The sequence below is a fragment of the Notamacropus eugenii genome, chromosome 1 (genome assembly GCF_028372415.1).
Source record: "Notamacropus eugenii isolate mMacEug1 chromosome 1, mMacEug1.pri_v2, whole genome shotgun sequence".
NCBI classification, from domain to species: Eukaryota; Metazoa; Chordata; class Mammalia; order Diprotodontia; family Macropodidae; genus Notamacropus; species Notamacropus eugenii.
The window spans coordinates 665,924,262-665,949,747 of NC_092872.1; the positions used below are offsets into that span (position 1 = coordinate 665,924,262).

A 25,486-nucleotide genomic window follows, 5' to 3' on the forward strand; every position below is an offset into this window, starting at 1 on the left:
TTGACCTTTACGTCACGTTAATGCCTCTGCAGATTTTTCTTGTAACGCCCTTCGAATACTTGGATAAAGGAGTCCATTTAGCAAATTACCTGCTTATCAAGAGCCTTTTGTGGTAGCTGAGAGACGTAAATTACTGCACATGCATTTATAATGCAGCCTGAATATGAATGTACTTGTCATTTGACCACTTAGTCCAGTTTCCATTCCATTTAACACAAGATGGGTTTTCTTAAGATGAATCACAGCTCTTCAGACATGCAAAATTTGTACTCCAGAACGGGAGAAAGTACAGGCTTTCAAGTGCGTTAACATTCACAGCACAAGTCATTTTGCTTTGGAAATTAACATACTTTAGAGCATCTGAAACAATTCTCAGCAGTTGTTTCTTGCATATTGTGTTGGTTGTGGGAGATATCAAATGAGTTAAATTGAGTGTTAAATGTGTGTGATTGTGCACTAAATGATTATAATATTGATTTAAAAAACTTAATCTAATACTTTTTTAATAGTTCACAATACCAACAGTAATAAAATGTAGGGTGCTTGTCTCAGGGTTTAGGATTTTTAAATCAGTTTTATTAAGGGATCTCAGAAATGTTGGTTGGGACGTTGAACTTGTATTGAATCAAGATGGTGTCCTTTTTTATGGTACTGCTCTTTTCTGTTTGTGCAATGTAGTTTTGATTTAGAACTGATGAAGCTGTTAGCAAGGGAAAATGTTCTTCAAATCAAGGCTCTCTTAATGGTATCCCTTTTTCTTCCTCCCATCCGCTGTGTTTGACAATTTGGCAAAGCTGAGACTACTTACTGAGATTAGAGATCTCCAAGAGTTAGATGAAAAGAGTCACCATTTTATTGCATTGTTGCATTTTTCTTTAGGAGTATTAAAATATATTACCTCTGAATTTTTATAAGGTGACTTCGGACTCCTGCTCCTGTGTGAAATGCTCACATAGCCCAGCTGTAGTGCTGACAGGGAGAACTTAGTACACTGGCTATTCATGATTTCATTTCTGTTATTATCTAAGGGGGCTCTTACATTTCCTTTATACTTTTAGTTAAGCCCAAATTTGTTTAGAGAGATTAATTTTTTTTAAGTGGTTCAATGTTACCACCCTATCATTGATGCCCTTAGAGTCCTTCTCCCCCACTTTCAGTCTTAATCCTTCCTTACTTAGATGAAAGCAGTCTTGCTTTCATCTTTTGGCGTAAGAAAGGAAATTGTATATTAAATGGTGTTGGGAAGAAAGTTACAATTAAGTTTTTTTTATTTCTTGAAGAAGATGAGGGTAGAGGACATGAAAATCCAGATAATTTGCCTAGAATGTTAAATATTTTAAAAGCATCAAAAAGGTAAAACTTGAGACTGTAGCAAGTTCATTTTTGGTACACCCCAGATGGCTATTTCTTTTGGCATGAAAATGAAAAACTAGAGTATTTGATCTTTGGGAAAGTTTTTATATAGAATCTGAGCATGGATTCATTGTTGTAGCTGCCACCTATCTTTATAATTAGCATATGGTTAGCCATTAATTATATGGTTTCTTATATTTGACATTGTATCGTGGATCATTGTCTTCTCCCTTGCTATCAACTATAAGCTTCTTGAAGTCAAGGCCATGGCTTTGACTGCTGTACTTGTTTATGCTTCATTGTCCTCTTCTCTTCCCCTCTGGCTAATATGGCACAGGGTTGAGTTGATAATTGGTGCTTACTCCTTACTTTCTTTATGTTCCATTTTTAGATTATGTCATTTCTCATGAAGTAGATGTCAACATAAAGAAACATTGGCATCAATAAAGCTCCCTACCCTGTCCCCTCCCCCGTCCGGTCGCGGCCCCCTCCCACTACACTCCTCTTAACACTGCCCTGCCTCCACATGCCATATGGTTACTTTGCTGCCCTTGGCTATCGACTGCCCACCTACCCTTTTGGCTCTTCCTAAGTCAGCTTTTCTCTAATCCTTATTGTAACCTCCACGTACCCATTCACCAATTGCTGAAAGAAATGAAAACACTTCTTTGGTAAAAGGCCCTTTATTGCTGATTTGATGAACCAATTTGATCGTCTAGTTAGAGAAGTTTTATTTGGTGCCCCTTAAAATATTATTTTTATTTTAACAAAGTACTTTCCATCATTAATATGAGAGTTCGCTAGGAAAGGAAGAATGATTTTGAGAAATATTTTTCCAGAAGTCCCTGAAATCTGTGTAAATTGCTTCTTTCAAGTTCGTGCGTACGGCCCATCATTGCTAGGAGCATGCTTTCAATGATTTTCCTAGTTTCCTCCTAGAGCTGCAGTTTCTTTGAATTTTGGGGCGAATAGCTAAAATTCCAAATGAAAATTGTAATTTTAATGAGGAAAAAAGTAATTTATATATTTGTGGGATTGAATAATGGGCAGTGATGTCCTCACACTGATGGAGATTATTCCTGGATTCGTTAATGGCTTATGTTTTCTTTGATAAAGTTATGTAAAATGTTCAATAAAAATGAGACTACTGCTTACAAAGTTACAATAAAAGCAAAGGAAAAGGTTTTAGTCTAATTTATTCACTTTAGTTGTCCATAATTTTGTTCATTTCTAAATAAAATGTTTTTTTGTTAACTAATAGACATAGGTATAAGGATTGAACATATCTTTCTTGCTGTGTTTCTCAACGTGGAAATCTGCATAACTTAAAGAACAGTTTCAGTATTCTTCTTTGGCTCCTGCTGTTATCATTAATACTGATAGTACCACAGTTAATGAAGTTTAGTAAAAATGGTTATTAGAGTTTTGTAATAATCGTATCTCCAAGAATTTAATGTAATGAGAGTTTATGGGAAAATACTGAGATTGGAAGAATTTGAATGTGGAGTCAAAAGTCATAAGTTCAAATACTGACTGCACAGAAAATTAATCTTTGCCCTGGAGAAGCTTATACACAACCTCTTAGGGCCTCTTTCCTCACCTGTAAAGTGATGGGATAAAATTAAGTGATATTCAAGAACTCATCTGGCTCTGAAACCTGTGGTTCTTAGGGGCTTTGGGAAATGTCACATTTGTGGCTGTTGGTACAGACTAGGCACTCAGTGAAGGTTTATTGGATTATTGGGTTTTGTACGTTAATTATGTTTTTTCTTGAACAACAAACTTGGGGTTTAATTCATAATTTTAACCTTTGAATTAGAATTTTATTTTATCCAGCCATTTGGAGTTAATTTAAAATTCAAAGAGAAAAAAAGAAAAAAAACTAACTTGTATTTCCCCCTTGTCAGTAATGTGTACTTTGTCCCAATAAATTGCCATGTTTTTCAAAGCTTTAAAAAAGTTTTCACATTATAGGCAATCTTATAAGAGTCCATAGTTGTTTGCAATTAAAAAAAAATGTTTTAAAATATCATTATGCAGAATACTTGACACCGAGTTTATGAACTTTATCCTCTACTTGCTCTTTTTTTCCTTTTCTGTTTTAGATGCTTTGACTACACTAACGACAGCGTTAGAGTCTCATCAGGTACCTTCTCCACTCTCAGTTACTCGTCTTGTTCAGGCTTTTGCTTTAAAGGGTGATAAAGAAAACATACAAGTAATCGAAAAGATGGTACATGACCTTCAAGATCCAATTCGTCTTTCACGCATGCTTTTTATCAATAATAATGCACTTGCTGAAATAAAGAAGTAAGTATTTTCAAATATCAGTTAATCTTTTATTGGAAATTGGTGAGGAAAATTACTGTCATCACTGTAACTTCTTTTAAGTTTAATCCTTTTATTATCAATTGGGTCTAGCAACCTTGTAAGTTACATGAGATACTGATGCCTTGTAAACAGTGATGAATTGAGCGTGGATACACTTTTCTTATTTTTACTTGCACTATAAACAACAACAACCATATGTATTTGGGGACCATAATTTCTCGATCCTCATTCATGCATATATTAAGCATATCCAGCTCCTTTATTCATTGAAAGATTTTGTTCTAAAATTGAATAATTTGGTTGCACAGTTCTTTGCTGTGTCAAATAACTCTTGAGGTTACCTTGAATTCTGTAGGTACTCGAATTTTTATAAATCACAGCAAGCATACTTAATTTACATGTTTTTTAAAAATTATCTTTCATCTTGGAATTAAATCATTAAATTTAGGGTATGATATTCTTTAAGTGGTGTTAATTTACCTCCAGTATCTTATCTAGCTTTTATGTGATGTGGTATCACAATATGATTTGTACAGTAAGAGTAATTATAGACATATATAATCAGACATGCACACACGCGTATCTTAAACTGTTATTTTTCCCCCTTTTATTGGAGAGTCTGAAAATGTTTTTCTGTCAGGCTCCAAAAATACTTCAATGCTTCGCATATACTCTAAGTCACTTAAGAAAAGATGAATAGCTGGTTGTGATATGTTCTAGGACCAAAGAAAATAAGATGTTGGATATTTCCTGTGCGGGCCAATTTACATATTACATAACTGGTTTTGTATTCGTTTTAAAATACAAGTTCTATAAAGTATGGATGCTTTGGTAACTCTTTAACCCTAACGTAGCTTATGGTTAATTACTATTTCTGTTGTGTTAATACTATAAAATGTTTTTAAATTGGGCAGTATTTCTAAAGATTTCTTTTATAAGTAGACTTTGAGACAAGTAACCTTTTCCCTTTACCATAATTTGTTAAATGTTTATGCAATTTAATATTAATTTTCACTTTTTGAAACCTTTTATGCCAAAATGTATATTGACCTACCTGAATTTTAAGCCACTAAAATTTTAAAAATGTTTTTATAATAATTTATTTTTACTTACATATAAAGGGGAAATATTCTTCTTATTTCAGTTGTACCAGATGGTACCAAATTGACTTCTGAACATGCAGGTCTTAGTGTCTTGAAGATCTTGAAACCATTGTGGGTTATTCTTTTCGTGTTATAGCATACCCCCTTATAGTTTACAATATTGTGGGTATGACAGTTAAACCTTCCAAAGAGATACGAAAAATGACAGCTCATGATTTATGAAAATACTGACTTACCTTGATTGTTTACTTGAGCATTTCTATTCATATTGCCATTTCTGCTTCCAAGACAGTGTTTTATAAAGACATCCATCACGTTTGCTTACTTAACATATGGTAGAGATCAGAGTTTGTTCTCAAAAGAAATCTAGTTGTGTTTATCACTGTTTATTCACCCACTCAGCAGCAAAGAAGATACACTGTGTTTCCACCTTTTTTACTGTCCACAGTGTCATAGCAGTTTTTTAAAGTCCTTTTTTTCATTGTTTGTATGATATTACAAACTAAGTCAGCAAAACTTCCCTTCACAGCAACAACCTAGATGCCGCAGTCGAATATCTTGAGTCTTTGTTTACTTCTGGGCCTCTGGGCACTGATAAGCAGCAGTCAAGTATTGCCTATTTGTTCAGAAAAGTTATAGAAGAGCAGTTGGAACCAGCTACTGAGAAATGTAAGTTAATTACATTGTGTAGTGCTAAATTCATAAAGTGACTTTTATAATTCTAATGAAAACTTTTCCTTCCCTGCATTTCAGTGAGTATCATGGCAGAGAGGTTGGCCAATCAATTCGCAATTTACAGACCTGTCACGGATCTATTTCTCGAGTACCTACATTCAGGCAGGGTGGATGATGCAAGAGCTCTACTACAGGTAATAGTACAAGCTGTCCTGCTTATAGTTTGTCCTCAGGAAATGATGAGGGTATATAGAGAGCGGAGCCCAGGAGGGGGAGTCTGATGCTGGGACACGGCTGTTGATGTCTGCGTCCTGGCAGCATGGCCGTGAATGAGAAGCCAGAGTCCTGCACTGTGAAAGTTAAAAGGGACCTCACTGCACAAGACAAGAGAGACTGGCTCTCAGGCATTTAGCAATGTCCCAAGGTGAGAAAGGAGTCCTCTGAGAGATAAGTGCCTTAGCCATTTGCTCAGTTTTATAAAAATCCTTTCACATGAGATCACAATCCATTTTCATTTCTTACTTAATTTTACTAATGTTCTAAATACTGTGCATCACTGTAGCAACACAGTTGGCAAACAAAAAGTAGGAAATGTTTGCTTTTCATGCAAAGCTTCTCCCTTGAATCCGCAAACATTCTCTCTGCCTTATTCAAGGTTTATTAAGAGTTGAATTTGCTTTCTATTCACTTGTGTGTCAAAGACACATTAAATGACAAATGCAGGTCTCTGTGGCCCAGACTCTCAGTTAAATTAGCAATCTTCAGGGAACGAGACAATCGCATTCATTCCATTTTAACAGTGCTAAATATAAAGCTGCACCAAGTGCAGAATGAACTGTGGGTGATAAGAGCTGCCACCGGCAGTGTACACAAACAGCCACAGACAGGGAGTCTCTTCCCAGCAGGTGGCAGTCAAACAGTCACGGGGATGCCGGGGATTGCTGTGTTTGTGTAGACTCCCTGTGTCAAAGTGAGGCCTGTTACCAATTTCTGATAGTAAATACAATTCTGTTCACTTAGTCTTTTGCCAGCTGCTAAGTGTCTTAAGTAGGAAAAAAAGGAAGGCACCCATTGGAGCTTTTTTTGAGTCTTTAAGGCCATTTGGCTGTTAAGTAGAAGGAAAGAGAGGAAAGGGGAAATTCCTGGATATTGATAAACAGTCTCCCTTCTATGTCTGTATCCATGTGCTTGAGAGAAAACATTTTTCTAATTTTTTTTTAAGAATGAATTTCTTTTTTATTGAAGTTGGTCATCTTAGAATCTTATTTCTTTTTAATTTTACATTTTTCATATTAATTGGTAAATAGTGTATCTTTAAGTGAAAATATCTCATTACATTTTATGTCAAGTGCTCCATAAATTATAAGGTGGTATAATATATTGTTGTTGGCTCTGCTGATAACATTATGTAAGGCTGGACCTGTGTGTAACCATTCATCTGCTTTCATTTAATCTCTCAAATATTTGGGGGTGATATTCTTTTGTGAAGGTGAGGCTGTGCAGACCTTCTGCACATTTGTTATGACCCCTGAATCTTGAAGGACCGTTGTTTATCTCAAGAGCCTCAGCATAATGAGGCTCAGCGTCACTGCCGGCTCCTCTGAGCGCACAGCAACCTCAGAGAAGGCACACTGCCCGCCTCACATCAGGTGTCTGCCCCTGCAGGAGAATGGCACTTCAAATGATAAACCCAGAGGACGACCCACCATAGGTCGTTCTTGCATCATGGGAGGAAGAATACACTATTGAAAAATGCTGAAAACTGCCACTTCTGCTGTACCTATTCTGTATGCCCCCCCCAAGGGTTTTGTCTACTCTTCTGTTTCACATGACAGTGTAAAGCTTGTAAAAGGCAGTGTGCTTGTAAAAACTTTGAAGAATGACATCTGTGAGGAGTGTAAACTAAAATATTTTCTTGCCATATTTGATTTTACTATAGCTTCTGAGAGGGGATAGACACTTGATTTATCTGGTCTGTCACATAAACTTTTTTTTTTGAGTTTAACTTTTGTCTCTTTCTCAAGCACTGGCTGTCTGTTGCAATGAAAGCCTTTTATAAAATAGAGAGATTGAAATCAGTCCTTTTGTATGCATAAGTGTAGGTAATTATACTTTAAAGAGAACTTGCTTTGTACATTTTAATTTTTATAAAGAAACGAGCAGTTATCTCCCTGACACCTTATTAAATGTATAATTAACCTTATGATCCCTAGCTCACTTGTGAATGCTTGGCAGTATAATTGGAGAGGAATAGTGCTTCTTTTTTTCTCTTTCTTTGCAGTCCTAAACCTTATTCTGTGCATGTTGAAGCATTAGTTTAATTTTTTTCTGTTCTTTTTAAACAAACTTTATACTTGCAGTGCCAAGGACATCATTTACAAAAGCCTGGCATGGGCTGTACTTGTTTTCTTTTAAAAAAGAAATGATCCGCTATTAGGCCTTACTGGTAGTAATAATATACTGCTGTATTACTTTGAACTTTCTTAATTGGAAATATTCACCTCAGTGTGCTTGTTGATGAAGAACCTGCACTTATTGAATCCTGTTTTAATTTTTCTCTTCCTTTTTTAAGAGGTGCGGTGCAATAGCTGAACAAACTCCAGTACTTTTGGGATTTTTGCTTAAGAATTCTAAGATCCAAGGACAGGTAATATGTTTTACAGGTTACCACCTCCAAATGTTTATTGTGATTATTAAAATCAAATTTGGATGTGTTGAGTTCTACATTATTGCTTATCTGTTATAGATGCAAGGACTTTTCTAAAAGTACTTTTGTTCTCAAAATGTCTGTTTCTATAAAATTAAAATTTCTAATTGACATTAAGAAACTGAAATAGGAAACACAGTGTAAAGATAGGTATCTCTAATATATTGGAAGGAGGGAAAGGGAGCCTTTTTTTTTTTTTTTAAGAGCTCATATCAAAATTTTTCTTTTTTCTTTTTTTTTCTTTCTGTTTGAATAGAAACTGTGTTCTCTATGCCCCTCTTTTATTGTCCTTGGAATCCATCTCTATGGTTGTATTAGGAACATAATGCCGTTCTACCCATTGAGTTTTTTGCTTTTATGGCTATAGATTGAACTCTAAGAAAAAGCCAACAGAATTGTGAATTTAAAACTGTGCCAGTTATATGGTTGCCATTCTGGTGGAGCTATTGACAAGAGCCAAAATTAGTACAAATAGTGAGTTATGAATATGTGGTGTTAATAGTTGTCATCAAAGGACCTGTTTCAAGTGCCATCTTAACAATGACTACCTTGTAACTTAGGGCAAATCTCTTAACCTGGGCTTCAGTTTCCTTATCTGTAAAATGAGAGGTTGGGTTAGGGACCTCAAGGGCTTTTCTCCCTATAGATCTGTGATGCTATGAAGCCATCAGGTACATCATTTTTGGCTTTGGTTTCCCTTCCTTGTGATCCCAGCGTAGTCTTAGGTGACTATAAAAACTTCAGACATTTCAAAGACCTAGCACCTACTTGTATGTCGGAAAAAAAACACCACGTTGTAGTCCCATTTCCATACAGTGAGCATTGAAAACCATTATTCTGTTCCTACTTGGATTGAGTACGTTGTGTTTTCAAACTGATGTAGCAGTGATAACTTTCTGTTTATGTGATAAAGAAAAAAATGTCCTTCATTTTACCACAAAGCAAGTTTCTCTCATTATCTTACAAGAACTAATTTGAAAGCCTATGGCTTATGTATGAAAGTGTAAACCTGATACAACTTTGATCATCATTGTTACTTCTTTCTTAGAAAAATTGCTAAATTGAGTTACACATACAATAAATTTAAGTCACGTGTACCCAGCCTACTGTTTGCAGTTTCTTTTCCATCGTGCTGCTCCCAAAAACCCTGTTCGTAGGAGAGGAAACAGAAGACATAAAGTGACTCAGTCTGTCCTTTCAGAACAATCCCTTCCAGAGGCTGGCGCAGAGAAGCAGGAAATCATAGAAGGGGCCAAGGCCAGAAAGGGCTCCCCTGGGCCAAATGAAGTGAATTGTTTAAGTGGCCTGTACACATTTTCTGCTGTGATTGCGCACGCACCTCCTTAAGTCATTACTGCTGTCTGATGTAGAGATGGGAAAGGGGCGCAAAACTTTAAAATGTATATAGTTACTGTTACTTGAGATAAATTCTTGTAAGTATTTTTTGGTTATCTACTAAAACTTGGCAGAATAGTACAACAAGCCATAAATAAAATGAAAAATTCAGTGAAATACAATATATATGACTGAGTTTTTCACATTTCATCTAAATTTTTTAGGCATTGCCCTTCCTGCTCTATAACTATTTAACCAAATTCATGATGGGAGCAGAGGTTTAGAACTAGAATGACAGTAGATATTATATAATCTAGCCCATTGTTAGTTGATAATACAAATTCACCTCTTCCATGTATGCCCTAACCTTGCATGTCAGACCTTGAATTTATGAAAAACTCAACAAAAATTGCATGTCTAGGTCTCCCGACTCTACTGTAGTGTCAACACCTTAAATGTTCACCATTCCTCATTTTCTCACAGCAAAAACTGCTGTGCCATGAGTGAAAAAATGTGAGAACCACTTAAGGCCTGACTTTGCAGAGGTGTAATCCAAGGCCTAATGGGTTTAAGTGACTTAGCCAAGGTCATACAGGTAGATACCAAGGAAACAAGGCAGGATTCTGATCCGTGTCCTCCATCTCTAAAGGCCTTTTCCATAATGCACACTGCACTTACTTTTTAAAACTAAACTTAGATTTAATCAGTTTTAATGTTTGGAAAATAATGAAATCAAGTACATATGTAAATGTAGCTGAATCAGCGTTGAGATTTTTTAAAATTAATTTCTTTTCCCCCCTCCCCCCCTGGCCATCATTGAATCTATATGAAATGCCAAGAAATACAAAAGAGAAAGTAGCCTCATATTGAGCTATCCGTTTGGTTGTATTTATTACCAAAAAGACTTTCCGAAATAACAGACAGAAGTCAGTATTGCATTTTTTGATTCTTTCTTTACAGGTTTTTGGTAATGAATTTGTTATGTATTTTAATTTTCTAGACACATGTTCTCAAATCCTTATTAGAAATGATTCCTGACATAACTGCAAATCTAGAAGTATACGGTTTCCTCATGAGAAGCTTCGGTAATGTACTAAAATTCACAGGGGGTATATAAGATGTTTGTTACGTGTTATTACATACATTGAATTTTTAGTTAATGACTCAGATACCAAAATCCCAACATCAGCTAAGTTATTCAGTTGATTTTCAAATTTTATTTTGTGATTTTGGGTTTGTTTCTAGTCTTCAAAAATTTTTTGTTCCATAGAAGGCTGCATTGGTTCAGTTTTCACCAAACCTGAGTCCGATTTTGTTCTCAGTATCTAGTGTCAATCCTGTCTTCACCAGGATCCTTCAGACTAGAATGTGGCATGAAATGGGACAACTTGAGTCAAAGCAGCCTTAGACTGCTGTTATGCCAAATAATCCATTATCCTGCTTCTCCCTTGCCTTGCCCATCCACCATGAAACTAGAGGTCCCTTTCAATTAATGGTAATACTATTCTAAAACTCAGAACTCCAATATCTTCCTTCCTGGTGGGAAGGAAAGCTAGGCCAGCTGATGGGACACATCTGTGCATCTCTCTTCAGTGCTTGTAAACTCCAAAAAAGAGAGGATTAAATTCTATCTCAGTGTTGCACATCTCCCTTTTAAAAACAGTTTAAGTGTTTTTATTGTTCAGCCTTGTGCAAACCTGAATACGCATTTCCTGGTGGGGCTGCTAACAAATGTCAGGGATTCCAGGTATCATAGAGGCACTTTTGTGCCAAGAAACAGACTCTCATGCACTAGTAATGGAGAATGAATGCCTGACTTGTTGGTATTTACTTTTTCACATTTTATCTAAATATTTTAATGTCATAGAGAGAAGGTACTATATTTTTTGCTTCTGAAATATTGGAAGTATTTGTAACCAAGTCCATAATCATAAGATGATGGACCTAGTAGGAACCTCAGATCATGTAATTGATCCCCTGTCATGGTGCAATCTAGGTGAATGGGGAATTGTGTTATTTTTTATGAGAAAAGAGAGGAAATGACAGATATGGAAAGCAAATTATAAAGCCAGCTCTTGGGTTTTTCATGTTTTGAAAAAAAGGTCACTGTCATGAGTGATTCAGAACAGATAATTCCAGAGTCATTCACCTTTAGCTTTAAAATTTGTTTGTAGCCTTATATTTCAGTATAAGACAGACAGCAAGTATGGTCCTAGATTTTGACCTGGGAGAGACCATAGAGAATCTCTAGTGCAGGGGTGGGGACTCTAGCCTTTTGACTAAATCCAAACTGTTCCCCACCAACCATTCTCCTATCCAGGCCTCAGCCTTGACCAAGTTTAGGTGTGGCATTGGTCTTTGGTCCATCTTCTTGCTAAAATTGTTTTTTCTGTGGCACACTTGGTATTTGAATGGGTATTTCCAGATTCTTTATAAGCCTAACCTAAGGAATTCTAGATTCACATATTTCTACAGTACGTTAATAAATGGATCCAAAATTGCTTTTCCTACTGTACATGATGTTTGGGGAAAGGAAAAACAAACAGAAGTATGTTTAAGATAAAGATCTCTTAAAATTTTTTTTAAATATAGTGTTTTGTCATTGGATGCTCACTGATGATTTCCTTATTATAAAATGTTGGAATTGGACTAGCGAGGCTCTGAGGTCCACTCCAGGACGAGATCTTTGATTCTGTGACATATAGTGCACTGACTCCTTGTAGATATTTAATAAATGCTTTTTAAACTATTGTTTTTATGGCTCATATTAATACCTTTTGTTTAAAAGTAAACATCTGTATACTTCTTTTGAGCAAGGGAATGAGGAGCATGGCAGTCAATACCAGTTGAGGGCTTTTATAGATAGAAATCCTGTTGAGAACAACAGTTCCTGAACTCGTGCAGAAAAGCCACTCTGTTAATCCGCTCGGGCCCTGAGGGGTTGCCAAGGACCACAAAGCTTCAGTTGGTCAATGAACATTTAGCATTCTCTAAAGAGAAAAGGCAAAGGCAGCCCCTGCTTTCAAAGGGCTTACATTCTGGAGAAACATAGTGAGTTTAATTAAATAGGCATGGATGTGATTGACGTACTGAGTAGAAACTTCCTTAATAACCAGACTCTCTCCATGACTATTGTCATTATTATACAAAAGACCGTAAGATGTAGTGTTTTTCTTCTCCATTAGACCAACCTGTGCTCAATGAAATGGGCAGTGTGTTTTGTGTGTGTGTATGAAGTGGAAGTTTAGATTCAAACTCTTCTTGAAAGATGTTAAGCATCTATTCATTTATTTGTGAAGATTTTCAATAAAATCTTTTTTTTTTTAAAGAATTACAAATTTCCTGGTGATTGTTAATTTTTTTCCTTCAGGATTGGATAGTGATGTAGCTTCTGCAAACGCCCTATATGAGGAAATGAAAGCAAAGAGTATAAAAATGGACAATATATTTCTAAAACAGTATGCTGCTTTGTTAAAGAATGCGGGCGAACCTGTCCCTTTCACCGAACCCCCTGTGAGTATTTCCTAATTAAGGAAAAATACCTCTGCAGATTTATAAATGAACTGTATTAATAAAAAAAAAATCAAATACTTAATTACATAAGGATTAGATCTCTGTGAAGAGCTCTCAGTGGAATTGGCATTTAAGATGTTGAGTGTTACTGGTACTGTATAATCTTGCATTGAATTTGACTTGTGGGAGAAGAAACCCTTCTGGGGCTTATTGTATTTAAAATACAAGATTTTTGTCAGTTATGCATCTGTAGGTGTTATTTTATCAAATGTCCTTGAGGCAGTTATCCCTTTATTTCAACCTTAAATAGGAGTTTATATTATTTGAGTAGGCCACCCAGTAGGTTATGTTGTTGGTAATTACTTGTTTGTATATATGAATTATTTGAAATTTTTTAAATGAGAGCAATTTCCCTAAGGTGGAACGAATGCTGGAACAGATGTATGAGCAGCTCTTCTCCTTGGGTCTAAGGGGGAACATCAGTTTCATAATGGAAAGATACTTTACTGATTCCCTCCATTCAGCCTCAGTTGACAGGGCACCCTCCACATTAACACAGAGCTCAGAGTTGGGAAAGAGGTAGTGGGGGTTCAGTTGGGCAAGGGATCAAGGACCAAAAACCTGCTCCCTTTCCCCTTCTCTGGAGATCGGAACAAATTGAAAAATGAGAAAGGTATTGAATTTCAGGGAAGTTAATCAGTATTTTCTGTACCTAGTGTAATATCTCTCTCTCTCTCTCTCTCTCTCTCTCTCACACACACACACACACACACACACACACACACACACAGTGTTATATATGCAAGTACCTCATATCATTTAAACAGTAAAATCAAAAAAATACTGAATAAGTATCCTTTTTTTCCTCCACTGATTGCCCTCTCTTTTCCTTTCTTTTTCTCAAATCTTGGTGCCTAATAGAAAAGACCAGTATAAGGTGGGAATGCTGGTCCCTGGTACATGAAAGCCTCCCATCCCCTTGCCTCACTACCTTTTATTGAGGGACAGGGATCCCATGTATCAGAATTACCCTTATGATTGGGACATAATGATTGTGCTCATCAGACTTGTTAGTGAGAAAAGAATTAAGCAGTAAGATAATAATGAAACTTAGAAGTTGATGATCACTCATATCCCCAAGAGTCTTAACTGAATTGCCAGGTATCAAGCTTAGTTTTTAAGTTCTGATTTTCATCCCCTTTGAGGTTTTTTATATATTGATCTTCCCCTTTTTCCTCCTCTTGCTTAACAGGAAAGCTTCAAATTCTATATAGAGCAATCGAAGAAAGAAGTACAAGCCCCTTCATGAACCCAGGGAATTACACACTGCTTGGATTGGTTAATTCTGTGACGGAAACATTGTTTTAAAATGTGTTTGTCAGGGAAAAAAATGGGAAACTAATTTTGTTTATGTACTTTTATTTACTGAATCTACTGTGGGTTCAATATATGTCAGTTGTATTAATAATAAATTCAACATGTTTAACTCCATTCTTTTTCTTTATTAACTGTTGACTTCAATGAATGCTTATTTCTACATTTTCTTTGAAGCTTCTCTAAAACTATATAAGACCTATTATAGTCTTCAAAAATGTGACTATTACAATTCTCTACCCTGCTTTCAGCCTACATATCACAAAAACAAATTCCTTTGCATGCATGCACATATGTACATGCGTGCACGCTCACACAAAACATTTTAAAATAATCAGTTCCTTCTACTATTGGGGAAGAAAAGCAAAATACATACTTTCACCATAAACACACATGGTTCGGCAGAACAGATTCCCACATTGGCCATGCCCAAAAAAGTACATCTCTTTGTATTTTGAGATCATCCCCTCTGTGGTAGGAGACAAGGTTTCTTTCATCTTCTAGACTCATTGGGATTGGTCAGAGTTTCTAAAATCCTTTAAAGTTGTTTTTTTTTTCTGTAATGTGATTGTCATCATTTATATTGTTACTAGTTCTGCCCTTTTTGTAGTAGTTCGTAGACATCTTTCTAGTTTCCTGTGAATGTGTATTTTGACATATCTTTTTTCTTAAGAATGAATATCTTTTTTTAAATTATTTTATTTATTTTTAGTTTTCTACAATCACTTCCATATATCTTAGATTTTTCTCTTCCCTTCCCCTCCTTCCCCCCTCCCTTCCCACTCCCTCCTTGTGCAGTCTTATATAGGTTCTACACATACAAAGAATGAATATCTTAAGGAAAAGAGGGGAAAGAAATAAAGATTTGTTTATTGCCTTCTTTGTGCTAAGGACTTTAAAAATATTATCTCATTTGCTCCTTATAACAAGGCATAGGTGCTGTTATTATGTGACATTTTACAGCTGAGAAAACTAAGGCCGACCAGTTAAGTGACTTGTCCAGGATCACACATCTAGGAAGTGTTGGGGGATGGCTTTGAGCTGAGCCTTGCTAACTCCAGACCAAGCACTATATCACTGTGCCGCCAGATGATGCCTCACTCACAGAAGCCTAAATTTGACTAGATTTGTAGCTGATGTCTGTGTTCTTTCTTTGTTTGATGGTGAATAGAGGATTTTTCTGGACCTGTGATTTTATTGGTATTGAACACTCCTGGTATAAGGATATTTTTTTCCTGGGAGAGATGATAGCTGAAATGCAACTTGGAGTCTTGAGAGTGCTGATAGATTGTCACATCTGCTCTATGTCACATAGGTCTTGACCCTAAGTCTTCCTCTAAATTGTGTATGTCTCCTGGTTTTTATTCCAGTACAATATAAATCTCTCATAATTGTTTTTTGTCTTCCTTTGGGACTGAAGTAAAGTTTTGTCCCATGAGCCACGTATGAAAATAATCGTAAGTGTACCTTACAGGGCCACACAGACCTCAGAACCAGCTCAAAATCTGCAGTCCTCTAAGACTTCCTTTGATCCATAGGACACTGCAGCGTTTGGTGTGCCTACAGGCATTAATAGCCTTCTTTTCCAGATGAGGAAGCTGAGGCCCAGAGAAGCCAAATGGCAGCTCTCCACCATCATGCCATACAGTCTTCCTGTTCTGAAGTCATTCTTTGTGACTGCCCAATCCCCACTTTTCACAAAGTTCCACATAGAGGTAGAAAGCACTACCTATGTATTACTTGGCTTTTAATGTTAAAAGTCTTTCCCAAGTTTGATCTCTTGACCAGTAATAGAATAAAAAAAAATTCATTGTCTATATTGTAGAAAGTTAATTGCAAAAAAAGTCGAAAATGTCTTTTCTCTTAGCTTACTCCTTTTATTGATTCACCTTTTGGGGAGATTCTTGTCATTTTTATTCTTTTCCCCCATGGATTTAGTAATTGAACTCTATTTTTGTTTCATTTGGTTATCCCAAGAATTCATATCTGTAGAGGAAGAACAGGCCCCTCATTGTGCATTGTTAACTTGGTACCTACAGATTGAAGGGGTGGAGAGGGACTTTGAATTCTTTTGAGGCCAGGCCCTGATTCATAAGGTAGGATTGGCCAGCATTCATCCATTTGGACAACAGTTGTGATTTAATTGTATTCTTTTGAGAGATGTAATCATAAAGAATTTTGGAATCAGCCAGGCCCCAGAGGTAGTGCCTGACTACCCCAAGTGTCCAGTTCTTTCATTTTTGTAGCAACTTACAAAGCTGGTTTCCCCTGAAAAGTCAGGTTTGTGGTTCATTTGGGTTTTTTTGGTGGGGGAGGTTAATTATAGTATTTTACATCATAAAGGTATTAAGTTCCTATCATAAATTCACCACCTGCATACTAGTAGCTAAGCTAGAATAAATTTAAGATTCAAGGAAAATGTGAAATATTTTCACAGAACACATCTTAAAGTGAATTTTCTGAGGTGATTTTTAGGAAAAGGCAAAAATATTCATGTAGAAAAGCATTGTGTCAGGGATAAGCTTTGGGCTAGGAGAATGCTTTCAAAGTAATTGTGAATTCTTGTATTGGAGCTTGAGGAGAATTTCCTGCTGTTAATGTTGTGAATAAATAGTGTGTAACAAAAATGAAGGAGCAGCTTTATTTTTGTTTTCTCCATTATGGAGGATGTATTTGCTAAGAGCCCCTTTACGTATTCGCATAACCCTCAGAGTCTGGGCTTCAGAACAGTCACTACAGGACTTGAGGTCTTGCTAGGTTGTTTCTTTTCTGGTGATTTTGATGCAGGTAGGGAAATATAGTTTAAGGACATCAAAATGCTTTCAGAGCATTCAACCATTCCTCACTCAAGAGGAGGAAGCAAAAATTCCCCAGGTTATATTTAGATGGAGAAGGTGAGCTCATTGAATCTTATAACTTAGTTACAAGTTAGGAGATTCTTAGATATTATATACAATAATCCTGTATATCAAGAAGAATAAAGTAGACATTTATACTTAAAAGCATCCTCCATGCACTGATCTTATTTATGAACATTTTGCAGTTGGAGCAAATAAACCATGCCTGCGTAGAAATGGGTGGTTTGAGGATACCATTTGTATCAATATCCAAAGTTGCATTAACAGATGGTTTGCAGCCCCAAAAGAAAAGTTTTTTTCCTGGGATTTTTCAAGGCCTAGTTTGTGTTGCAGGAGTGACTAGGATTAGAGAACAGACTATTTTATGCCAAGTCAGAATGTATCCCCAAACATGTATTTTAAAAGGCTTTATACACAATTACACCTCTACCTGATGATTTCCAGTGTCCTGACCACCAGTGTTATGAAGTGATTGTGTTGAATTTAGTCCAATAACTCAATGAAAATCATCAAGCGATAGGGGTTGGTTTTATTGTTTATGGTAAAAAATAACTCATGAAGAACTACTGCAGGAAGGGTTGTATTAACTATGAAGCGTTATCTGTCCTGATTGGAATCGCTCAGCTTTTGAACACTTGATTTGTTTTGGTGGTTAAGGGAGTTACTAAGTTTCATAACCTAGATTCTTCCATGTTAAATAAACTCTTAGAAAATGGAAGCGTGCAATCTTCAGTTACACTCTACTATTCAAGCCTACAATAGGCATGCATGGCAGTTGGACCCTCTCTCATGTCTGATTACAGTTTTCATATTTATATATTGGTGTCTTTCTGACAGACCAATAATCCCATAAATTCAGCAAGTGAAAACAACATCCAAAAGTGTATGTTGAACTAGTAGCTGCAGGGGGTATGAAAATTATGGTAATTTTTAGCTTCTCTATTGTTAGTCTTGCACATGAGTGTTTCCAACAGAAATGTATCATGCTTTCAGCACTGAGCATATTACAAAGCCCACATAATGCAGTCCTGGTACAAATACATGAAGTGGTTGCATTGTCAAACACAATAGAGTCAGCCTTTTTTTGACAGAGGAAAGGAATAACCTGATCTGAAGACAGCTCCAGCATTTGGCCAAATGAAGCCGTGCTGTAAGTACAAAGCCTTCCTCAGTAGGAAGCCATCCTCAGAAGAAGGCAGCAAACCTCCTTTTAGCCACATGGTTGGCAAACCAGAGAATTAGTCATTGGGTTGTGTGACAGTGCCCTGAGGGTCATCACGTCCATCACTCCCCACATCCTTTTAACGACTGTTCTGTTCTCTGTGTTGTACTTACGTCTCGTGTTGCTAGTATTAGGTTTATGTTAACTAATCATTTCCCATAATTGAAAATGCTGCTGCTATCTCTGGGTCTCGGTTTCCTTTCCTGAAAAGTGAAGGGCCCTAGCTAGATAGCCATTTCAGCTTTGAATCAATATACTGTTCCCTAAGTGATGCTAATTGGGATTTAAAACCACAGTCTACTACACTGCAGTCCTGGCTGAATGGCCTCCTGCCTTCTAATAGGAAGACTAATGCAGCTAACTAGGAGGGAATAATAAGAGCTCCCATTTCTAGAACACTTTAAGATTTATAAAGTGATTTCCCCACAATATTCATGAAGTTGGAGTAGGATAAAATTGAACTCTTCTCTCAGCTCCTTCCATTTTACAGATGAGGGACCTGCCACCAGAGAATAGGAGAGCCAGGGGGCAATTGGAAGCTAGGATCATGAACCTTTTTGTGCAGTACAAACCCAATTTAAAATGTATTCCTATTACGAACTGCACATACTTAATGGGGGAAGCAGCAAAAGTAAAAGACTGTGCAGTTTCAGCGACAGTCTCTTAAAAGCAGCTTTGTGAAACAGGGAAAGTACACTTTGGCAACTTGATGGCATTTGTACAAAATGGACTAAGATGTAAATGGTCTTGCATAGAAAAGCTAAGTGTTAGTATCACCAGCTTTTAAAGGAGTTGATTTTTTTAACATCTCAACCTACCACTTAAATATATTGCCTTAATAGTTATTAACACTGAGAACTGTTCTTTGGTTCTCCAATCAAAATGAAAATGCATTGTCTCAGAGCACTGGGTTTGGAGCACTTGTGCTCTTTGCACGCCAGGGCTGGTTCTGGCTGGATGCAGATGCTTTCTGAGTCTAGCGGACAGGGGCAGTATTTCGTCTCTGTTTGGCTTGTTTACATAGGATGTATATGCTCACGTAGTCAGACATTTTTTGTGAGACATTGTGTCCAAAATGTTTCCCTCAGCAACAGGAAACAGTTACTTTATTGTTTGATTGACTCAGTCCAGCATCCTTTTACACTTAACTGATGCATTAGGTAGCAAGTAGCTTCTGCAGGCCCCACTGGTAGCAGACAAAATGCTGGTTAGATTTTTGCCATACTGCCCGTTTTTCTCAGTCAGGTTTTGCTGACAGCCCAGGCCCAGAGAAATCAGGCTCTGAACAAACAAACAAAAAAAAAATATATATATATATAGAGAGAGAGAGAGAGAGGGAGAGAGGGAGAGGGAGAGCTCTGAGCTGCTGCTGTCGGAATGAGTAATTCAGGACCCAATGAAACAGCACCAGGTTCCATGGTAACATATCAGGTGGATTTAAATATATTTAAGTACCATTGCTGACGCTACCAGAATCATGGCAGCCATTAGAAAAAGTATAAGGAAAAAGAGAACGGCATAGAGTTAATAACCAGCCACCAGCATCATGCTTAAGAAAGGCAGGGAGATTGTCTTGGATATACAGGGAAGGAAGGACATAGAGAACTGCCTGGTCAGACCTGGAGCACTCACCAGCACCAGCCTAGGACCGTCACTGACCAAAGTCACCTTGGGCATATCTTCTCAGAGCTACAGTTTCTTCATTTGGAAAATATGGAGATTCGACTAGATAGCCCAAGGTCCCTTCCAGCTGTGACGTTTTCTGGTTCTCTAAAAGGGCACAGACTTAGGGAAGGTGATTATCCACCAGGACTATCCTCCTAACCCTCTACGCCACCCCCACCCCATCCACACTGATTAACTTGTAAGTGTAAGTACATGAGGTGCGTGATAACAATCTGTACATAATGCTTATAAGTAGCTTGTTTTATCACAACCACTGGGAGATATGCTAATTATAATCCCCATTTTATAGATGCTGGGGCAAACTGAGGCTGGATTTGAATTCAGGTCTTGCTTTTTCCAAACCTAGAGTTCCATCATCCCCAGGACCACTTGACTGTCTGCATACTTGTGTTTGTATTCAGGGACTTGTATTTATCTGGCACTGTTGGGCAGTAAGGTGTTCTACGTAAATAAAATGGAATTGCCCATGGAGGTGGGGGGGGGGGGGAATCTTAGAGAATATTACAGGATCACGGATTTAGAAATGGAAGGTACTGACAGAGTCCAACTCCCTCATTTTACAAATGAGGAAACATGCCCAAGTGACTTACCCAAGAGCACACTCAAAGTTGCCAATTTGATATCTAAAGCCATATCCTCTGATTCCAAAGCCCATTATGTAAGCACTAAACCCCAAAGTCCTTTTACAGGACTTGGTGACATGGGCTTAGCCACCTCCTCTGCTATTCTTTCACCTACATCCTTCACTTAAAGCTCTGGGAGACTGTTACCCGTCAGGTCATAGCTTTTTGGTGATATGTTTTACAAGATAGATTTTTTTTTAAAAACATGATTATTTTTAGGGGGAAAACTATATGCATAACATTTTTTCAAGGTTTCCACTTGGCTCCATCTTATGTTTCAAAATAATAGGAGGAACCTATCCAGATGTAATTTGTCTACGTCTTGTACCTACATAAATACATGGGCCCAGAGGAAAATAAAGCTAATTTTATAAGCTCCCCCAAATACACACAATGATGCTCCAATAAACGGGTTATCAGTCCAAAGATTTGAAACTGACTTTCAACTGTCTTTATTCTACTGCCATCCTGTGGCTTGCAAGTACCACTGCATCACCTTATGGTCCAGAAGATGAGGATCAGTGCCTTCTTTGGATGGGGAGTCTCTGGACTGCTCTTCATTCAACAGGAGCCTTTAGGAGAAGACTTCTTAAGTGGAGAGGTGGAGTTCGTGGCATAGCTCAAGTTCACATCATAACCTGCAGCACATTCCAGGTATTTGATCTTTTATCACCAATCTTGTCTTGATTTCTGCTTGATAAACCGTAGGGACAAATAGTAGCAGACAATGAAGACAATACTAATGCCAATAATGATGACATAGCTAACATACAATGGGTGTGAATTCAGATTCAGAGCATCAATTATCTGTGGGCAAAAATGGGGAGAAATGTTACTTCAATCATCTTTTTTTTCTTTTTAAAGCAAAACCAACTTTTTAAAAAATAAAGTGAAATTACTGCATATCACTCACAAGTTTTCCTTCTACTGGGAAGGTAATATTTCCAATCTGTGTCATATAAGTGATTCCATTAAATTGAATCTGCATTAATCCTTCATAACACCATCGGAGAGCGGATACTTTGGAAATCCAAGCTGGGACTGAGAATGAAAAATGCACCATTAGACTTGAAATGTACTTTCCTAGATACTTTTAAGGCCAAAGCAAAATCCCATCAGGAAAGTAGATCAATAAATACTTCATGGGTTCCTCTACTAGGTCAGGCTAGTCATTTTGGTGGCAACGAGAAAGTTGAGTGAAGAAATATCAGAAAGCCCTTTTGGTTCAAGTAAGAAAAATCTATGTAGTTAAAAATCTAGTTAAAGCAGAACCTGTAGATGTGGCAAACTTATAGATTTCATCTAGAGCTGGAAGAAACCATAGAAATCATGAGGAACCTGAAACCAGAGAAGTTGTTTTCGCCTGAGATGTTACAGGTAGTGGGTGGCAGCAGAATCTGAGTCTGAGCCCTGTAGACTGTGAGTGATGGGAAGGACATTTCCTGCATCTCCACACGTAGCAGGAAACAACCCCCATTCGTTTGAATTATAATCTAAACGGCAAGCCTGGGGATCAAAATACAAGGTAATTAGAAGTCCCACCCACCTCTGTTTTAATTGGGGTGACAGTGGCTGCTGCCTTACCTGTCCATAGGTTGTCAAGGCTTATTATGAAGCCTCCTGCAAGGTAAAATGAGTTGAACAGAGCATTGACCAAGAAGTAGGACATATGGAGGGTTGGAAGTGCGGCTGCGCACCATAGCGCCATGGTCCGACTGCAGTAGACCACCAGCCAGATCATCAGGAAGCTCAAGATGAAGTGTTCTGGATCTGGCCAGAGGTTTGCTAGCCAATAGATTGGAATCCCATAAATGATGACATAAGCACAGTGTTCTGGAAGCTCTCCGAAAACCTGAAAAGAAAAAGGTCTTTAGGTTCAGAGCTGAGGATCCTCCTTGTCTTTAGGAAGGGGGAGAAATTATAGGAAACAATTCACCAGGATTTACAAGAGTAAAATAGACTTTGCTATTGTTTTATAGTATGAGATTCTGAACCATAAAGTGAAGACGTTTCTCTTGGTGACCTTGTCAGACTCCTTTAACATGTCACTTTAAAACCTGTAGCTATCCAAACTTTACTAATTTGGACATTTCCTAACTGGTTGACCCTGGGATAACAACAAACCGTTTTTTGTCTGTTTCCTCAACTGTAAAATGGGGATAGTAGTAGCACCCTACCTCATAGGATGGGTATGAGGATCAACAGCGCTTGTCACAATGTCTGGTAGTAGGTACTATAGAAATGCTTATTCCTTTCCCTTTCCTTCCTTCCCATTTGTGATCATTCAGCCTTACCTTGGAAGATCCCTCCACCCTACTTTTAGCCCCTCACTCCCAGAATTTCCATTTTAAGGAGGCACCCAAGCCGTCTGGGTTCTCTCCATTTCTCTCGAGCCTCTCTGCTCATGACTCCCCTAACATCTTTCTCCAACTCACTGCCAAAGGGGAGCCTGTCCTCCTGCTCTTCAGCTTCTTTTCATTGGTCGTCCTCCCCTATTAAAATGTGCGCCCCTTGTTTCTGCTGGTATTTGTACTTAAGGTGGTGCCCAGCACATACTAAGCACATGCTTTTTAACTTAGAGCCTGGGCTGAAGTTCCTCTTTGCTTTGTCATTTCTCTTTGCACTCTGGGACATGCTGTCTCTCCCATTTGAATGTAAGCCTCCTGGGAAGGGACTGTGTTTTCTTGCTTCCTTTGTATCCCCAGCAGCTTCTCAAAATGCCTGGTACCATAATAAATACTTGTGGAACTGAGTGAACTAATGTTGTTAAGTAAATGAATTAGAGAGGTTGAGGGGAAGGACTGCATTCTCAAGCATTTTAAAAAGCACTCCCCTTTATATACACACCGTGTTATGATTATACTGTCAACCAGAGGCCAGTATGGCCCTGTTCAGGGATTTACAAAAATCTGATTGCACATTTTTCTTATTCAGCCAAGTAACATTTCTGCCCCGTCACACAATCTGATTCCAATAAAACCAACTCAATAAACTTGTACTTTCTCTCACAGTTCAGCTCAATCCAGCTCAATCCACCTATTCTCCGTCAAGCACTGTGCAAAAGAAAGTCTGTCTTCAGAGCTTAGGCTCTACTGGGGGCATAGAATGATACAAATAAAAATAAGAAAAACAATATTAATTGGAAAAACATCTTCTAGTTTATCCAGGCCTTCTCCCTTTTCCTTAAGCCCCTCAACCAGTTCAAGTTAAGAAAGTTTGGCTATGCAATGAAGGAAGGAAGGAAGGAAGGAAGGAAGGAAGGAAGGAAGGAAGGAAGGAAGGAAGGAAGGAAGGAAGGAAGGAAAGAAGGAAGGAAGGAAGGAAGGAAGGAAGGAAGGAAGGAAGGAAGGAAGGAAGGAAGGAAGAAAAAGAAAGGTGCCTTGCAAAGACTCCTTTTTGGGGGAATTCTTTCTATCATTTCTGTCTATCCCCAGTATGTAGCACAATGTCTTACTCATAGGAAATTCTTGGATGCTTGCTGGATTTAAATGAATTGTGAAGGGCACTACTTATCCAAAGTGTGCAATAGCTTGTAACATATTCCCTTCGCTATTTGGTCTCACATATTTTTGTCCTAGGTTCAGAAAGAAATGGCATTAATATAATTTCTATATAATCTAACATCGGGACAGCTAAGTGGTGTAGTGGATAGAGTGCTAGCTCTGGAATCTCATCTTTCTGAATTCATATCTGTTCTCAGACATTTATTAGCTGTGTGACCCTGGGCAAGTTACTTAAAACCCTGTTTGCTTCAGTTTCCCCACCTGCAAAGTGAGCTAGAGAAGGAAATGGCAAACCATTCCAGTATCTTTGCCAAGAAAATCCCAAATGGGGTAAGGAAGTATCAGAAACAACTGAAACAGCTGAAAAACACAACAATATGGTAGCAATCCAGACACTAATCCAGCCCACAGTGCCTGCAGGCAGGCACACTGATATACAACTCGAAATGGGTTTACCTTAGCAAAGAAATAGGGGCCAGCAGAGTATAGTCCATCTTCAAGTTCGTGGTAAAGCATTGCTCTTTCAGAGTGACCTGAAGGAAGAAGAAAAATAAAACTAATATAGAACCAAGTGTTCGAAATTACTAATGTCTCTAGAAGTAGCTTTTACTATAACTAAATCAAAACCATTTCATTTTTAGTTTTTATATTAATGTCATGTACAGATATGCCCCCTCAGCATACTCCCCATTGAACCTTCCCTTGTAACAAATAAAAACATGGAAAAACATGAAAAAGTGAACTTATTACATTTGTATGTTCCACTGTCCTGTAACTTATGTTACTTATATGTAACATGTATCTCCTGCCACGCTGCCCTGGTAGAATGTAAAGTGTTTGAAGGCAATGGAATGTTCCATTTTTATTTCTCCCTAGAAGAGACCTGGCACAAGCAAGGTCTTTAAGACATGCTTACTTCCCTGTATCTATGCTGAGAGAAAGGAGGCATATTTGTTTCATGATTGGTTCTTTAGGACAAAGATTACTTACTGCATTACTCAAAGTTTGGCCTCTTAGCTTTGATTTATAGCATTGAAGTCATCATGTATGTGGTTCTCCTAGTTCTGTTTATTTTACTCTACATCTTTAACTTCCTTATAACTTCCCTGGGATATATGCCTTATAATAAGGTCACTGGGTCAAAGATTATGAACTGTTCAGTTACTTTTCTTACACAGAGTAGTTCCAATGTTAAGGGCGATC

At 37.6% G+C, this 25,486-nt stretch overlaps 2 protein-coding genes across 6 annotated transcripts in view; one reads left to right on the plus strand and one right to left on the minus strand.

Annotated features, from left to right (window-relative positions):
- Positions 1-14,508, plus strand: part of LRPPRC (leucine rich pentatricopeptide repeat containing) — a 111,635-nt gene extending 97,127 nt beyond the window's left edge. For all 4 annotated transcript variants that reach the window (XM_072635739.1, XM_072635740.1, XM_072635738.1 and 1 more), the window contains 7 exons: positions 3,459-3,663; positions 5,317-5,456; positions 5,541-5,656; positions 8,035-8,109; positions 10,505-10,589; positions 12,875-13,017; positions 14,270-14,508. In XM_072635739.1, the coding sequence (XP_072491840.1) occupies positions 3,459-3,663; positions 5,317-5,456; positions 5,541-5,656; positions 8,035-8,109; positions 10,505-10,589; positions 12,875-13,017; positions 14,270-14,326 (821 nt within the window). In that variant the 3' untranslated portion in view covers positions 14,327-14,508. The remainder of the gene's footprint in view (positions 1-3,458; positions 3,664-5,316; positions 5,457-5,540; positions 5,657-8,034; positions 8,110-10,504; positions 10,590-12,874; positions 13,018-14,269) is intronic.
- A 6,700-nt stretch (positions 14,509-21,208) lies between these two features.
- The window catches only part of DYNC2LI1 (dynein cytoplasmic 2 light intermediate chain 1), a 128,730-nt gene continuing 124,452 nt past the window's right edge, over positions 21,209-25,486 (minus strand). For both annotated transcript variants that reach the window (XM_072635746.1, XM_072635742.1), the window contains 4 exons: positions 24,740-24,816; positions 22,365-22,632; positions 21,694-21,821; positions 21,209-21,587 (listed from right to left, as the gene is read on the minus strand). In XM_072635746.1, the coding sequence (XP_072491847.1) occupies positions 21,450-21,587; positions 21,694-21,821; positions 22,365-22,632; positions 24,740-24,816 (611 nt within the window). In that variant the 3' untranslated portion in view covers positions 21,209-21,449. The remainder of the gene's footprint in view (positions 21,588-21,693; positions 21,822-22,364; positions 22,633-24,739; positions 24,817-25,486) is intronic.